General features: G+C 35.0%; 2 protein-coding genes across 2 annotated transcripts; both read left to right on the top strand.

The window, feature by feature from the left end:
* Nucleotides 1-978: 978 nt before the first annotated feature.
* Nucleotides 979-8,800, top strand: LOC116021090 (vesicle-fusing ATPase-like). Its single transcript, XM_031261699.1, has 21 exons — nucleotides 979-1,274; nucleotides 1,990-2,085; nucleotides 2,185-2,266; nucleotides 2,449-2,499; nucleotides 2,986-3,156; nucleotides 3,267-3,421; nucleotides 3,562-3,670; nucleotides 3,853-3,952; nucleotides 4,043-4,098; nucleotides 4,623-4,688; nucleotides 4,788-4,870; nucleotides 4,986-5,119; nucleotides 5,357-5,567; nucleotides 6,279-6,410; nucleotides 6,488-6,548; nucleotides 6,641-6,700; nucleotides 6,786-6,844; nucleotides 6,926-7,013; nucleotides 7,948-8,070; nucleotides 8,181-8,246; nucleotides 8,378-8,800. The coding sequence occupies exons 1-21, from the start codon at nucleotides 1,108-1,110 to the stop codon at nucleotides 8,519-8,521; spliced, it is 2,214 nt and encodes a 737-aa protein (XP_031117559.1). The 5' UTR covers nucleotides 979-1,107; the 3' UTR covers nucleotides 8,522-8,800.
* Nucleotides 8,801-11,362: 2,562 nt separating this feature from the next.
* On the top strand, nucleotides 11,363-16,900 carry LOC116020397 (cytochrome P450 CYP749A22-like). Its single transcript, XM_031260873.1, has 5 exons — nucleotides 11,363-11,651; nucleotides 12,372-12,595; nucleotides 13,682-13,914; nucleotides 14,894-15,269; nucleotides 16,425-16,900. The coding sequence occupies exons 1-5, from the start codon at nucleotides 11,363-11,365 to the stop codon at nucleotides 16,851-16,853; spliced, it is 1,551 nt and encodes a 516-aa protein (XP_031116733.1). The 3' UTR covers nucleotides 16,854-16,900.
* The last annotated feature ends 236 nt before the right edge of the window (nucleotides 16,901-17,136 follow it).

Genomic DNA, 17,136 nt, shown 5'->3' with positions numbered 1-17,136 from the left:
ACTTAAAAAAATTCAAACTAAAAGTAGTATTTATTTAGACTATCATTTTTAGACCAAATATTTAGACTATTGATTTTACAAGGTTGCAAACATTTATTTTAGTAATAATTATAATGAATTTTCTATATTATCTTGGATTCATATACTTTGAGTTAGATATTTAAATAAAAAAATTCGACATTCAATTACTCATGTATAAACTTTTCTTATATAATCTTGCATTGATATACTTTCAAATATTTATTTAAATATAAACATTGGGCATTAACCCATTCGCGCAATGCGCGTATAAAACTAGTTTATATAATAAAGGTTGTAATTTCATGAGGGACTCACAATTACTATGTGAAATTCCCTTCCTATCATTTTGTTAAAATTTAAGTTTATAAGGGTTAAAAGATGTATAACGAAAAAGATTATGTGTTTTCCTAAAAGAAGGTTTCACATTCCTAAATGGATTTCTATTCTAAGGAGGTTTCACATTCCTCTTGAAAGAGGTTTCTCATCACATCTATAAATATCTAGAAAAACTCTAAGGATTATATGGTTTTTTAATCATAAGGTTTTTAGTCTATGAGTTTTCTAGTCTCCATATTATCAAGCATTATTGATTTATTCGGTTTCAATGGAATCAAGTAAGTCTTTATCCTATTATAGTTTTAATAAAAAATTCAAGATCATGAACATTGTTTAGTTGTTGTTTTAATTGAAAATTCATGATCATGAACATTATTTAGTTGATTGGTTTTATTTACATGTGGTTCATTGTTATTTGTGTTTTCGCATTCAAGTTATAAACGCATAAAAGATTTAATTAACATTTGGTATTATAAGAGTGTTTTATGCGAAAAAGTTAAATTTCATAATTTTGTTTTTTTTATTAATAGTATAAATTATAACCGTAGATATATAAAAATAAGACTAAAATACGATCAAAGCTTTAAAAGGAAAAATCAAATTATCAAAATTTAACCTGACCCGGTCCACTTCTCCATTTCCTTAGCATTAAAGCTAAAAGGATTTTAAATCCAAATCGAAAAGTTTCCAATATTCCAATTCTATTCTTGATTTCGGTTGATCGATCTTTGTTGAGAGCGAGTTTCAAAAATGGCAGGGAGGTCATCGTTAACGATGATCGTGACCAACACGCCGGCGAAAGATCTCGCCTACACCAACTTCGCATATTCCTCCCCGGCAGATCTCCGGAACTTCGTCGTTCCGGGGTCGAAGATGGCCTACGCTCTCGTGGCCGATGCTTACGTTCTTTCCATTTCATATCCTTTTATCTTATGGTAGATAGCATTTCGGCGATCGCTTGCATTTCTCTTCGGAAGGATATTACGTAGCACATTGTTGAATTTATACGAGTAATTCGATTAACTTCGTTGTTTGCACGTTTTGATTACCAGTATTTTGAACAATTTTGATTAAATGTGCATACTTCCTATTTTATTATTGTGTAAGCTCTGCGATTAACTAATTTTTTAGAATATCGGTGTCATTTAGAAATTTTCTTGTAACTGAATGCTGAGTTCCCGGTTCTTTTTCTTAATCTAGTATTTGGTGTGCTCAAATAGCAGTTGGTAGTGGCATATTGAAAGATTCTATTTTTCATTTACTTGTGAATAATGAGATGCTTTGTATAGAGATAAATATAAATGCCTGCTAAGCAAGAATGTTAGAGTAACAGTTCTGAATTTACCTGAAATACGTGCTTAACAAGAAAGAGCCTATTAAATGTATGCCACTGAATAGGATGTTAATGCTAGAGATACAACTTAAGAAAGTTTTCATCTGCTAATCTTTTTGTTTATGATTGTGCTGACTTGTGAGTTTACATTAATTTGTAACAAAACAAAAAATCAAGGATTATAAAGCATACAATACTGGAAATGTGGTGTTCTTTCCTATATTTCTTATGTCTTTGAAATGCTTTATCCATAAGTAGTGAATATCATGGATCATAGTGTCACCTTAACTATGAGATACTGCGCATGATTCTATTTCCGATGGCCAACTTGGTCTTAATGTTATTCATCGCCGATATACAAAGGTTTCTACTGGGGACTCCATATCTGTGAGCAGGCATGTATCGTATAACCTTGCTTTAGTTTGTTGTATGCGACTGGATGTTGATCTTTGATTCTTTTGGTGCATTTCTTATACTTGCTTAATGAATTACAGATTCATCCCACCTGAAGATTTCAATCTTGCTTTGTTGACCCTTGAATTGGAATTTGTAAGAAAGGGAACAAAAGATGAGCAGGTAAAAGTATATTTCAACACTATTCTCATTGCTTTGCAAAAGCTAGGGTGTTTTGTTAAAAGTATTTGCTTGTGCTAACTAGTTAGTGATTTAGGGTTTGACATGGAAAATTTCCTTGCTTGTTTAAATCTTCTAGTGCTAGTGCTGGTCAAATCTAATTGACCAAAGATATTTCTTTTCAGGTTGATGCAGTTCAGATGGCTAATCAAATTCGAAAGAGATTTGGAAATCAGGTAAGAAGTTAAAGAAATTTCTTCTTTGTATGCTTAGTTATTGATGTTTCTTTGCAAGATTCATGTGCCCAGATTTCTTCTTTTTGGGTAAATATTAGGTTTTCAGCTCCATGAATCCTGAATATTACAAAGATTAACTATTTAACCTATCATCTTATAATGGTGTTTTGTAAAGATTATTTAATCAAATTATTTGGGTTATAGATAATTGGGTTTTTACACTTTTGGCAAAGATGATAGGTATGACACTTCTCTGTTCATTTAAATAACTAATAAGTATGTAACTTTGATTTGATAAGTTCTTTTATTATTCAAAATGCATAATCATAAGCTGTAACAACTTTGACCAACATTAGCTTATACACTAAAACCTTCCATCCATATTTTTCCCTATTAGGTATGGATCAGGACTTGTCAGTGTAAAAGCATAAACCTTTTTGCAAAACTCTTAGGATTTTGGCTTCACCAAATGCGGTGATTATGCAGGTTATGACAGCTGGACAAAAGGTGACATTTGAATACCATGGCAATGGTTATATCTTCACTGTTAATCAAGCTCAAATTGAGGGACATTCAAAATCAAATAAAATTGAAAGAGGGCTACTTTCTTCGGAGACATATATTATTTTTGAAGCTGCAAATGGAAGTGGAATAAAGGTAACTTCCTGCTTTATTCTTTTATTAATTGATTGCTCAAATGATGATTACTTAGTGGGCATCCTTAACATTAGTTGATAGTTTACTGATTACTATTTGTATCTACACAGATAACCAACCAGCGTGAAGCTGCTAGTAGCAGCATCTTCAGGCAGAAAGAGTTCAACCTGGAGTCATTAGGTATTGGTGGTTTGAGTGCCGAGTTTGCTGATATATTTCGAAGAGCTTTTGCTTCTAGGGTTTTTCCTCCACACGTCTCATCTAAGTATGCCAGAAATCCTGCTAAATAATATTTTAATTTTTTTACATGTTTCCTCAGACCGCATCTACAAAAAAAATTATAATCTCTAGAAACTTGCCTGATTTCTTGAAAATTCTCTTTGGCCATGGGATCTTAATTTGAAGACTTGGCATCAAGCATGTTAAGGGAATGCTGCTTTATGGGCCACCTGGTACTGGGAAGACACTAATGGCTCGACAGATAGGAAAGATGTTGAACGGCAAGGAACCAAAGGTTGGTGCAACCTTTTGTTGATTTCTTTTGCCAGTGGCATTTTTAGTGAACCTTGGAAGCTGATTTGATGTATCTTTAGAGCTAATTAAAAGTTGTGTGATTTTTAAAATTAGTGTTGCTAATGCTATGATCTCTCTACTATTAATGGTTGTGTAGAGTTGACTAATGACATTGAGTTTTAGATTGTCAATGGACCTGAAGTGTTGAGCAAATTTGTTGGTGAAACTGAGAAGAACGTGAGAGACTTATTTGCTGATGCCGAACAAGACCAAAGGACCAAAGGTAAGTTGTTTTGGTGGCAAAAATTAAAAATATTTTTCATTGTTTTACTGTTTTTATGATATGATATGATTTTGGACTTCTATTTTCCAGGTGACCAGAGTGAATTGCATGTTATTATTTTTGATGAAATTGATGCAATCTGTAAGGTGGGGGCCTCAACTCAATTCAATATCTTTCTCTTTCTCTCGTTCTGAAACAATAATTTATCTGGTCCTTTATATTAAGTTTGTTGTGTTCTTTGAATGAATTTTTGCCCAAATTATTAATAAGTGCATCTTAGAGAGTCTAACCCTCTGTTATCTGGTTAACTTTTAACTCAAGTGGATTCTAAATCAATACTTCAACAATGATAATCAACATGAGTAAGTGGAAAGACATTTTTCAGGAAGTTGGACATGACATTACTTTTGTAAGCTCAAATCTAGCACCAACTCTTTAACTGCTTAATCTTCAAATCAAGGTGTTAAGTTTATCCTCTGTTTGGTTGGTGTTATCTTTGTCATCGCAGGCTTTGCTTCATTTCTACTTTTACTTCCTAGTCATTTTACAAACCTGGTTAACTGATTTTATTAGCCTTATCTGACTGTCACAGCCACTAACAACCTCTTCTCTGAAAGTCAATTATGGAGATTCAATCACTTCATATAACAGTTTATCTTTCTGTTTGCAGTCCAGAGGTTCAACAAGAGATGGAACTGGTGTACATGATAGCATTGTGAACCAGCTTCTCACAAAGGTATACTTGATTAAGTTCGTATTGTGGACACATTGAGGTTAAGGGGATATTTGGCTGCACTTGCATGCTTGACTGATTGATGATTTAATTGCTCTGCAGATTGATGGTGTGGAGTCTCTTAATAATGTTTTGCTTATTGGAATGACAAATAGAAAAGACTTGATTGATGAAGCACTATTGAGGTATATTGTCTCTCGTCTACTGTATTTCTTTGTAGCTGAATTTTTTTGGTAATTCCATTACTAAACTTTGCGTGGTTATCTTATAATGCATTAAAAATGAAAACTTGCTTTGAAGGCCTGGACGATTGGAAGTTCAAGTGGAGATAAACCTTCCTGATGAAAATGGTCGTTTCCAAATTCTCCAGATTCATACAAACAAAATGAAAGAGAATTCATTTCTTGCTCCGGATGTGAACCTGCCAGAACTTGGTATGCTGGTTGGTGCTCTTGCCTAAGATAGTGTGACAATTTACTGCGTTTTTCTCAGTTATTATAGCATTGTTTTTTTTAGATATAATCATTCTCATTTACATTGAAGATATTCTTTTGGATTTTATGAATTCCATGTCCTCTGCAAATTACTTTCCAAGTTGAAATGGTCTATTAGTATCTTAGATTAGTAATTGGAATTCTTATAATGCTCTCTCTTATTATCCTTGAGTGCAGCGGCACGAACAAAAAATTATAGTGGTGCTGAGCTTGAAGGTGTTGTGAAAAGTGCTGTATCATTTGCTCTGAACAGGCAACTGAGCCTTGATGATCTTACCAAACCAGTAGACGAGGAGAACATAAAAGTGACGATGGAGGACTTCTTGCATGCCCTTCATGAAGTCATCCCTGCATTTGGCGCTTCTACTGATGACCTTGAGCGCTGCAGGTTGGCTTTTAACTTGTATACTTTTAACATTTTAATCACCTAGGGTCTTTTTATATAGAATACATCTATGGAGAAAGTTTATTCTCATTAGTTATGCTAACATTTGTTTGATGAAGGCAGAAGAGGTCCTATGAAGCACAGATACATTGTGTCTTATAGGGACATGAAGACACCTTAAGAAAAATAAGTGAACACTTCGTCCTAGGGAAACATATTTAATCATTGTTACTACTACTAGTAGCATATCAAGTAGCAAGTAAACAATACAAATGAAATTATCAAAGAAGTGATGGTCCATCTGAGAAACAACATTTTTAGATGTAGCTCATCAAAACTTGTTCAATTGAGTTATGATCTCCAAGAATTTTATTCAAAACTTGAATAATTTTCTGCATAAGAGGGCACCTGTCTCCCTTGAGTTGGGGACTGTAGAAATACAATTAAATAATAGGACACTGAAGTTGGAGGAGAGTGTCTGACACAAAAAAAAGATGACCTTACAGAGTTACAGTTGGTATCTGTGCTTTTCTAGTAAACTGGAAAAGGTTTTGAAATGTGTGTTTGGGGAGAAGGGCATTTGGTGAAAAGCTGGCTACTTTAATAAGGCCCTTAAGAGAACAATAATAAGTAACTCAATGGACCTTGAGCACTAGTTTCAAGGGTGCACTTCATAGTGGAAAAAGAATGAGTTCCCAACTTATTGTTTTGCAGGCTTAATGGTATTGTGGAGTGTGGTCAACGGCATGAACACATCTATAGAAGAGCTATGCTCATGGCAGAACAAGTTAAAGTCAGTAAAGGGAGCCCCCTTGTTACTTGCCTTCTAGAAGGCCCCAGTGGCAGGTAGGTCTTATTTTTGTTTTGCTTGTTTTCATGTCAACCAGTTTTCACATTCTCTAAAGCTATCTATCTGTGGACAGTGGTAAGTCTGCAATGGCAGCAACAGTCGGTATTGAAAGTGATTTTCCATATGTAAAGATAGTAAGTATTTTGATGTATTATGTTGACATTTAATCTAGTTTTCTTAATGATTAGCATTTCTCATCTTGTCTCTCTGTTTCTTCAATTGCTAGATCTCTGCAGAGACAATGATTGGATTAACTGAGGGTAGTAAATGTGCTCAAATTGTCAAGGTTCTTCTACACAGTGACCTTTTGCACTATGATCAAAATTTCATTCGGAATTTTCATTTATGTTTACAAGCATTTTCTGTGGCAGGTTTTTGAGGATGCTTACAGATCACCACTAAGCATTATCATCCTTGATGACATTGAAAGGTAATCTGGATTCTGGACAACTGGCTTTTAGATGAAGTCATTCTATGTGGATTATGGAAGCATTATCTTATACTTTTGCAGGCTAATTGAGTATGTTGCCATTGGCCCTCGATTTTCAAATTTGATATCCCAGACATTGTTGGTGCTCCTCAAGCGGCTTCCTCCAAAGGTAATTCTCTGCAGTTGTCTAGGCTATCTTTGGGCTGCCCATATCCTCCATTTCTTGTTTAGGCTATATTCAGTGTATCCACAATGTACTTAACTGTGAACATATACTTTATCTCACCGAGTGTGGGTTGGACCAAATCTTTTGACCCTTCCATTGTTACACCTTGGACATTTGTTTTCCTTTTCCTCTCTCTTTTATGGATAATTATAATGTTTATTGTAATTATAAATTTGATTTGATAAATCCAAAAAATTGAATATATTTGTGGGAAAATAAAATCAGGAGTCGCTGCCCCAGGAGAAGTTAAGGCTATTCTCAATCTTTGCAGGTTGGCAGAGAAAGAGTTGAGTTTATTTATAGGCTGCCATTTGGCAAATGACAAGTGAATTTATAGCAATAGAAGTCACCAAGTGCAGAAGTAGGAGATTAATATAGAGTATTAGAATTGCTACTCAAAGTAGCATTTAGTTTGTGAGGAGCAGTTTCTAATAATTTTTCCCATTTTGCCCTCACCCTCTGTCTTTCAATTGTTTTCTTTACTTTGTGGTAATGGCTGTAGCTTTTCCCTTTGCTCTTTTTTTTTTTTCCTCCCTTTAAAGACAGACCTGTCTGTTTTTTAATTTTTTATTTTTATGAATGTTACTATTTTATTAATTTGTTCTTATTAACATACCTATAATACCAAAACAAAAATTCCAAAGTATCTCATTAAAAGTCTTTATCAAGTTTAATCTGGATAATCAAACCTGGTAACTTTCATTAAAAGCCTTCATTAAGTTTAGGGCATTCTGTTCTCGTTAGTGTTAGTGTTATAAAGGTAAGGTACTTTTCTAATGGTGATTTTCATTATTTGCAGTTATATTGATGGTAGGATTTTCACCTTTCTTTTTTATTGCACAATGAGATAATTCAGTACTACTCTAAACTTTTACAGGGGAAAAAAATTCTTGTGATTGGAACTACTAGTGAGGTTGCTTTCTTGGAGTCAGTTGGTGTTCGTGACGCGTTCTCAGTCACACATAACGTCCCAACATTAAAGACAGAGGATGCTAAGAAGGTAAACTGGCGTGTATTTTTACCTTTTTGTTGAATTTTACTGAACTATTTGTATCCTTACCCTCCCAACCAATACCAGGGCTTAATTTGATGTTTCTACTTGACTTGCAGGTGTTAGAACAACTTAATGTGTTCTCAAGGGAGGATGTTGATTCTGCTGCTGAGGCATTAAATGATGTAAGCTCGAGAATTCTGTTTGCTCTCTTTGGCTCTATCTCTCTTCATGTATCTCTAGGATGCATGTTGATTATTCACATTTATTTCATTAGTGATAACCCTGTTCTATGAAATGTGTTTGTTTTTGTTAGATGCCAATCAAGAAACTCTACATGGTCATTGAAATGGCTGCTCAGGGCGAGCATGGCGGGAGAGCAGAAGCCATTTTCTCCGGAAAAGAAAAGATCAATATTTCACATTTTTATGATTGCCTCCAAGACATTGTTCGATACTAATGTGTTCCCAGTTTAGGTTCAACCAATTTCACGGCCATATTTGTAATTTTTTTGAGCCACAATTATTTTGAGTTCCACCATTTTTGGGCTTATTATAGTAGTGCCATAAAACTCTGGTTTTGTAATTGTTGTCCTTTTTATATTATACGCTGTATGCTTGTGCTGTCGACTCAAGCAAACAAGCTGTTTTGGTAAAACTTGAACATTCACGGCTGGACTGAGGATGTGATCGGAAGAGTAATATAGAATTATCAATTGAAGTGTGAGAGTTTTGATAAATTGTTTTAATTATACTCATGGTTGAAAAAATCGCTAGCCGCTTGGGGAGTGCCGAGCGCCTAGGACGCCTAGTCGGGGATTAATTGGGGCGCCCGTGTATTTTTTTATTTTATTTTTTATTTTTTTAAAAAATTTGTTTAAGTATTTTCAATTTTTTAAAGACTAATAAATTATAAATTATATAATACTTTAATAGTTAATACTAAAATATTAAATATTAATCTAAAAAATATCTAAAGTTTGTACAATTTAGAATTATTTCGCTCAAAACGATGTTGTTTTGAGTGAAATAACCTATTAAAAAAAAAAGAACAATAGTTAATCGACCGACTAGAAGGTATAGTCGGTGCCTAATCGGTCTAGTCGACTCCTAGGCGGTGCTTTGGCGGCTTAGGCGGTCGCCTAGTCGGCCAACCGCCTAGACTACCATTTAATGTGATATGCTAGGCGGTCGACCAGCGCCTAACACCTAGGCGGGTATTAATCGGCGCCTAGGCGGGATTTTTACAACACTGATTATACTATTGTTTTGATAAATTGTTTTAATTATACTATCATTATCTTTACTGTTTCCAATCTTAGTTCTCTCTAAAGTGTCCGGAGCTAAATGCCCTTTGTTTTAGGTTGATGCTCAATGAATATTATTTTAGTGTGAAATATTTGCTTGAAAGGTGATGACCATTATTACATTATTGATGTTTTTTTTTAAAACACATTTTTGAAAATAATTTACTGGATGACTCTCAAGTCATTCTCCAAACTGGTCATAACTTTTAAGCGCAACCATACTCCACAATATGGATAGGAGTTGGATATAAAAATATATACAAGTTTGGTTATCAAGATGGAGAAAGTTTAATCACAAAAAATCATGTCTATTTTCAAAGTATGTTTGACTAATATCTTCAACACATCTGCAATATCTTTTCAACACAACTGCAGTATCCGTTCAACACAATTACTATCTTTTCAACACAACTGCAGTATCCGTTCAACACAATTACAGTTCCAGATGGATGACATGGCCTCTGTTCCGCGCAACTGCAGTTTCCTTTCAACACAACTGTAGTATCAGTTCAACACAACTGCAGTATTAACCATGACCCATGGTCCACAGTGTAACGACTGCATCCAATGTATGCTTTGCTTGGAGAAAAAGTGAAGGACAATAGTTAGAGAGAAGGTCGGAGAAATAGTTATGGATGATTCGCAAAAGATAACTCTGAATATAGTGGTCAAAGAGAAAGCCAATGATTGTAGTTGGAGAGGAAGTTGAGAATGGCGATCAAAGAGAAAGTCGGGGACACTAATTGAAGAGAAAATTAAGGATGATGGTTGGGGAGAAAACCGAAAATGGTGGTCAGAGAGAAACCAAAGATAGTGACCAAAGAGAAAGTTGGTGATGGAAGCCGAATAAGAGAAATGGTGGAAAAAGAATTGGAAATGTTGTTGCAAAGGTTTGATAGTAGGTTTCGTCATCTAATAAGTGTAAGTGGTAGAAGGTATACTTTGGTAGTTGTTGATAATTTTTTCATGTACATTTCGACAGTTTTTTTCAAGAAGAAAAGTGAAGTGGACAACCTTTACTAAGCCCTCCGTAAGGTTGTCAACTTCACTCTTCTTCTTGAGAAAAACTATTGAAATGTACATGAAAAAGTTATCAAATCTAGAAGATGATATTTTAGTCTTACCACTTGAATATGGCACTAAGGTCTTTTAACTACTTGGGGCATACTCGATTCTTCTAGCACGAGAGGCTACTCTTCCTTCCCTCTTTTGGCATCATTCAGAACATCCACCTTCTCATGCAGTACTGCATAAAGTATATTATTCCAACTCATAAAATACATTATCTTACTCCATAAAGTTCATTATTCTAACACATAAACGGCTACAGCAAACACCGTTATTGGCTAACGAAATTATTATTATTATTTTTTTAACGTCAAACGACGTCATTTTGGACCGGATCCACACCACTGTGTGGATAATTTGCCAAAATATTTTGAATGGGCCAAAAAGAATTTAATATTATAAATAATATTATATTATTGTGTGGACAATGGTACACAACTATGTGGACTATACTATAAAATAATGTATATTCAATACACAAATAATGTACTTTTAGTATATTAAAATGTATATTGTATTCAGGAAAAAATAGATTATTTGAATACTAAAAATACATTATTTTATAATGTACATTTAGTACACAAATAATGTACTTTTAATATATTAAAAACATATTCTTTTTTATTATGGTCCACACAATAATTTGCCAACCACCTTGTCAATTATTTTACTAATAATAATAATCCTCTTAGTTTATAACATATAGCCTATAGTATATGCAGTGGTCCATGAAGATACGCAATATAATTGTCGGTACAAGACAGGTATCTATACATAATTTGTCTTTTACATTTCAGTTGTTGATTCCCTGCACTACCAAACATTATAAAATCGGAACAACGTTAACAATGTTACGGTCTATATTAAACTGAAGATCCATTCTCCAGTTTGAGATTCATTATAATCCAATTAATTAAGCAATTAAGCATGAGTGCTGCTTTGCTTGCCATCATAGCTTTCTTCCTGACTTCTGTGTCCATTTATCTTCTTTGGACACTCTTTAGATTGGTTCACACTGCATGGTGGACCCCGCGCAGATTACGTAGAGTAATGAGCTCACAAGGCATCATAGGCCCCCCTTACAGCTTCCCTCATGGCAACACAAAACAAATCTCCAACATGAGGAGCCAAAGCATGGGCAAACCCATGTTTGATGTATCTCATGACATTTTTGCAAGAATACAGCCTCATGTCCACACTTGGAAAGAGATTTATGGTAAGACTTTAATTTGAGACAAATATATTTCGGAGGTTTGTTTTAAAGTTGTCTCGGCCTTCAAGATTTAATTTAGGAGAAAAAGTAGGTGATTTTAGTTTTTTACTAGTCATTTTAGTCCATAACTTTTTATTGTTATAATTCATTCCTTTAGCTTTTAAATAAGTTGTTGTTTTAGTCTCTAGAGCAATATTTAGAATTGTAAAACTCCGTTATAATTTTACTTACTATATGAGTATTTTTGTACTTTTTTTAATATTTTTTTCTTTGTAACTATATCTTCCGTTTCAGTTTTTTTATATGTAAATTAATGAACTTGATTTTAACATGTTTGTGTGGAGGGAAAAATAGGGACGATTGAAGCGGGAACGTTATAGAATGAGGTTGTCAATTCTCTATTTTGCAGATGAAATACTGAAACTAAAGAAGTTATAAAAAGTAGAAAAATAACAAATTACTAAATTACACATGTATTAAGTAATTAAAACTCTAATGTAATTCAATGATTTTGTTGCTCCAGCGTCTGAAAAAACTACGACTTATTTGAAAAATTAGGAGAATATATTGTAACGTAAAAAGTTAGAAACTAAAACTAGTTGGTAATAATTGAAGGTAACAAAACTTAGTTTCTTCTAGAATTTATGTTTGATACATGCATGCAGAAGAATTAACCAGTACGTACTCATGCACTACTAATTTACTGTGTTAAATTCATGTTAGGTAAAAAATTTCTGACCTGGCATGGTACAAAGCCTTACTTGTTCATTACTGAACCTGAGCTGATCAAAGAAGTACTGGCCAACAAAGAAGGTGCTTATCCAAAAATGGACCTCGACGGCTATGCAAAGAAGCTCCTAGGTGAGGCACTTATAACAAACGAGGGTGAAAAATGGGCCAAAGTTAGGAAACTCGCCAACCACACCTTCCATGCCGAGAGCTTGAAAGTAAGACTCGTGTAAAACGGTCACACATTCAATTCTCAATTTTAAAGTATATACAATCAACTAGGCAGAGATTATTAATAAGACTATACCAAATATTAGATATAAATATATAATCTAACCTTGTAGCAGCAAAAACGAAAGAAATCGAAATATCTCTGATAGGGATGTCAACGGGGCGGGGCGGGGGGCATACCCCCATCTCCGCCCCCGACTTTCTCCCCCAATCCCCATCCCTGTCCCCGTCCCCGTCGGGGATGGAAAAAATCTCCCCATCCCCATCCCCACGGGGATTACCGGGGAACGGGGAATCCCCGATGCTTTTTTAAATTATAAAACTTAAAAATTTTATATCCATTTCAACTCAAATACTACTAAATATTTTACTACTAAATTAAAGAACGCAATATATATATATATATATATATATATATATATATATATATATATATATATATATATATATATATATATTATAATTCATTTGAATATTTAATTAAGCTAGTAAGCTACACAACACACACACTGCCTTACTAGCTTAATTAAATGTGTGTTAACTTAATTCAATATTTAAATGAAATTTATAAATAAATAAATAAATAAATAAATATATATATATATATATATATATATATATTCGGGGACGGGGACGGGGCGGGAGGAGTACTCCCCATTCCCATCCCCGTCCCCGTCGGGGAATTAAATATCATCCCCATTCCCGTCCCCATCGGGTGGGGAGTCGGGTTCCCCGTCGGGTACGGGTACAATTGACATCCCTAATCTCTGGCTATAATTGATCTATTCTTAATTGTGTTGTTTTTCGAACGGTAGAATTGCAGGTAAAAGATTACATTTTGTCCACACTTTGACTCAAAACTTTAGATTTAGAACTTTATAGGGTGTGTTTGTTATTATTTTGAGCCGTATGAGTACCATAAACTGTATGTAGTGCTACATACTTTATGTCCTATATATCAATATAGGGTTGGGGAAAATCTAACCCAAAAAGTACACAAGTTATGTACATCTATGATATGATTGTTATGAGAATAATAATTTGTTATTTGAATGATGAGTAAATATATGCAGAGAATGGTACCCGAAATGATTGGTAGCGTTGAAGTGATGTTGGAGAGGTGGAAAGAATTGGAAGGAAAAGAGTTGGATGTGTTCAAAGATTTTAGGGTGTTAACGACTGAAGTGATATCCAGGACAGCATTTGGTAGCAGCTTCTTGGAAGGAAAACATATCTTCAAGATGGTATCCAATTTAACCGCAATAACTGTCAAAAATGTGTACAACGTTAAGTTTCCTGGAATCAGGTACGATAGATGCGCTTTATACACTATATGCTTTTTAGAGACGGTTTGTGTTTAAGATATAATATATAAATATAAATGTAAAATCTAATTATCAGTTTAGCTTTTATTTCTGGTTAAGATGGAGAGTACTTACTATTATGTTAGGATATGATGGATCGAGTAGTTACACTATTTTAGAGGTTGTTTGCTTGAAACTTGTCAAAAGTAACATCCCATTCATACGGGTGTAAATGTGCAATCTTGTTAGGATCGAGTACTTACCACTATGCTAAAACATATAGCTAGTAACGAAGGTGCAACTTTATTTCCTTATACCATCAGGGCGTTGGGCTTGACTTTTACCGGCCTTATGTGCAATCTTGTTGTTAGGATCAACACTTTATTTCCTCACCACGCATTTTCGAGAGTGTTGGGCTTGGCCCTTAACCGCCTCTACCCAACAATCCCTAGCCACATGATGCTGGACTTGACTCTTTATTGACCTTATGTGCGATCTTGTTAGTATCAAACGCTTACTACTATGCCAAAAACTATAATAGTAATGGAGGCTTAAGAAACCGCTGAATTTGAGAGTCAGGGTGCTGGACTTGACCCTGCCTCCACCCAACAATCCCCTAACCACATAATGCTGGACTTGGCTCTTACCAGCCTCTATTGAATAATCCCCTAGCCACATGGTGTTGGACTTAGCCCTTTACCGGCTTCATGTGCAATCTTGTTAGGATCAAACAAAGCTATAGCAGTAACAAATACGCAACTTTATTTCCTTATACTGCCACACATTTTCGAGAGCCAAGGTGCTGAACTTGACCCTTTACCGACCTCCACCCAACAATTCCCTAACCACATGATGCTGAACTTGTCTCTTATCCGCCTCTGCCTAACAAATTTAACTATCAGCTTAGACTTTTAGCTGAGATAAAACACATTGCTTCATCAATTGTTTGGTTGGTATCCTGAAATTTCACTGATTTTGCAGCATGTTAATGAAAAGTAGCGACGAAATTGAAGCAGAGAAGCTAGAAAGAAGAATCAAGGGAGCCATCCTAGAGCTAGTGAGGAAGAGGGAGAAAGAGAGCAATGGAGTTGTTGAAAATTATGGGAAGGATTACCTAGGAGAGCTTATGAAGATTAGTGGTGGGTCCGACATAAGCAAGAACATCAGCTTGGATCAGATGATCGACGAAATTAAGGCTTTGTATGGCGCTGGACATCTTACAACTACTTCTTTGCTTGGATGGTGCATTTTCCTGCTGGCACTCCACATTGAATGGCAAGAAAAAGCTCGAACGGAGATTTTAGAGCTGTTTGGGCATGAGAACCCAACGTCTGATGGTATTGCAAGATTAAGAACGGTAAGAATATGATTTGAGTCTAGAATATTAAGATTACAATTTACTTGTTATGCCACTAGAGGCTTCAAATGGACAGGTTAGCCCGAAACTTGGTATGAGCCTAGTCTAGGGTATAAATGAACAGAGCGGCTCGCAAAGCTCGACTCGAGTTTGGTCAATTTCGAGCTCGAGCAGAATTTGAGTTGGCTCGATTCGCAATTGAATCGAACTCGAGCGCAAATATATAGGTGTAAATGAACCAAGTCATTCGCAAGCTGCTCGGTCAAAGCTCGACTCGAGTTTAGTCAACTTCGAGTTCGACCAAGTTCGAACTTTCATTTTCTAGCTCGATCGAGCTCAAACCCGAACTCGAATCCACTTATTATTTATGGAGTTCGAACTTGGCTCGGCTCGTTTACCCTCCTAGCGTAGTCGGTTTGGACCTGTTCAACTCGACCCCTACAACTTGTAAATTATAATGTTTCAAAGTAATAATTCTAAATTATAATAAAAAAAAATGTAACTACATAAATAATAATTTAGATATTGAAATATATATTTTTAAATTTTATTTTCCTAATTTTTATATTTTTTAGGCTATGGATTGAGTCGGACCTTATTTTATTGTTTAGACCAAGTTGAGTTTGTTCAAAATCTAATCAAATGAGTCAACCTGATCCAAAGAGCAATCCTTATACTATGGTCGAGGATTTACAGTGCACTATGGATTCTGGTGTATGTGTATGTGTCTTATATTGTAAGTTTTTGTGTCTTATGCTATAAAATTCTATACCTTAAGAGTATAAATTTTATACATGAAACAAATTAGTGAATTTATGTGTCTTGTATTGTGAAATTCTGTGTCTATGAACACAAATTATGTACTTAAATAAAATTTTAAAAAATAATTAAATATATAATATGTGTATGTGTCTTGTGTTGTGATTTTTGGTGTTTTGTGTTATAAAATTATATACCTTATAAGTGTGAATTTTGTATCTCTTCATTTTGATCCAATGTCTATAATGCTATATGAACGCTGATCCATGATATAAATTACCTCCAAAGAGCTAGTAAGCGGGTCAGTGATGAGTCAAGCCAGATCAGACCATGCCAAATAATTGAATTTTAACTGGATTATTGGAAGTAAATTGGTTTAATTTGTTTTTCATGCAGATGAACATGATACTAAACGAATGCATGAGACTATATCCTCCGGTGATCACAGTAACAAGAAAAGTGGAAAGGGAAGTGAAACTAGGCAACCTAACCCTACCAGCTGATATCACCATTTTCATGCCCATATTAGCACTGCATCATGACCCCCAAATATGGGGAGAAGATGTTCATCTCTTCAACCCACACAGATTCGCACAAGGCGTAGCTAAAGCGACCAACAACAATGCGGCCGCCTTCTTCCCTTTTGGGATGGGGCCTAGAACCTGCGTTGGCTTAAACTTCACCACTAATGAAGCCAAGATCGCCCTCTCCATGATCCTGCAACGTTACAAGCTCAGTTTGTCGCCAAATTACGTGCATTACCCTGCTGATATCTTCATCCTCACCCCTAAAAATGGAGTTCAGGTTATCCTGCAGAATATTTGATTGTTGCTCGCACGTGCTTAATTCACTGATTGAGTAGGCAGTATTTGAAAAAAGAGATCAAGGTTTGAAACTTGGAGCAAATCGAAGTGTAGAGATTATGCCCAAAGCCCGTGGGTAGGTTCCTTATGCTATGTGCACTAGCATTTGGCCCTATCTACTGAACTATTGAGTTACTGTGATGTATATCTTCTCATATGCTCTGTCGAGTTAGGACGGAAATTCAACCTTTTGAGAGAATAATATTTGATTGTTGTGTGTAGTTGGAAAGATTAGAATGTATGTG

The sequence above is a fragment of the Ipomoea triloba genome, chromosome 5 (assembly GCF_003576645.1).
Source record: "Ipomoea triloba cultivar NCNSP0323 chromosome 5, ASM357664v1".
Lineage (NCBI taxonomy): Eukaryota > Viridiplantae > Streptophyta > Magnoliopsida > Solanales > Convolvulaceae > Ipomoea > Ipomoea triloba.
Note: the sequence above shows the minus strand (reverse complement) of the source record. Positions and strands in the feature narration are given on the sequence as shown.

What these genes read in the sequence shown, in the direction of transcription:
- LOC116020397 (XM_031260873.1), top strand. Translation starts at nt 11,363, where the DNA reads ATGAGTGCTGCTTTGCTTGCCATCATAGCTTTCTTCCTGACTTCTGTG. An exon ending in CACTTGGAAAGAGATTTATG is followed by an intron (nt 11,652 to 12,371) that starts GTAAGACTTTAA and finishes AATTCATGTTAG; the next exon opens with GTAAAAAATTTCTGACCTGG. An exon ending in GTATTGCAAGATTAAGAACG is followed by an intron (nt 15,270 to 16,424) that starts GTAAGAATATGA and finishes TTTTTCATGCAG; the next exon opens with ATGAACATGATACTAAACGA.
- LOC116021090 (XM_031261699.1), top strand. Translation starts at nt 1,108, where the DNA reads ATGGCAGGGAGGTCATCGTTAACGATGATCGTGACCAACACGCCGGCG. An exon ending in CCTCCACACGTCTCATCTAA is followed by an intron (nt 3,422 to 3,561) that starts GTATGCCAGAAA and finishes CTTAATTTGAAG; the next exon opens with ACTTGGCATCAAGCATGTTA. An exon ending in AAATTGATGCAATCTGTAAG is followed by an intron (nt 4,099 to 4,622) that starts GTGGGGGCCTCA and finishes TTCTGTTTGCAG; the next exon opens with TCCAGAGGTTCAACAAGAGA.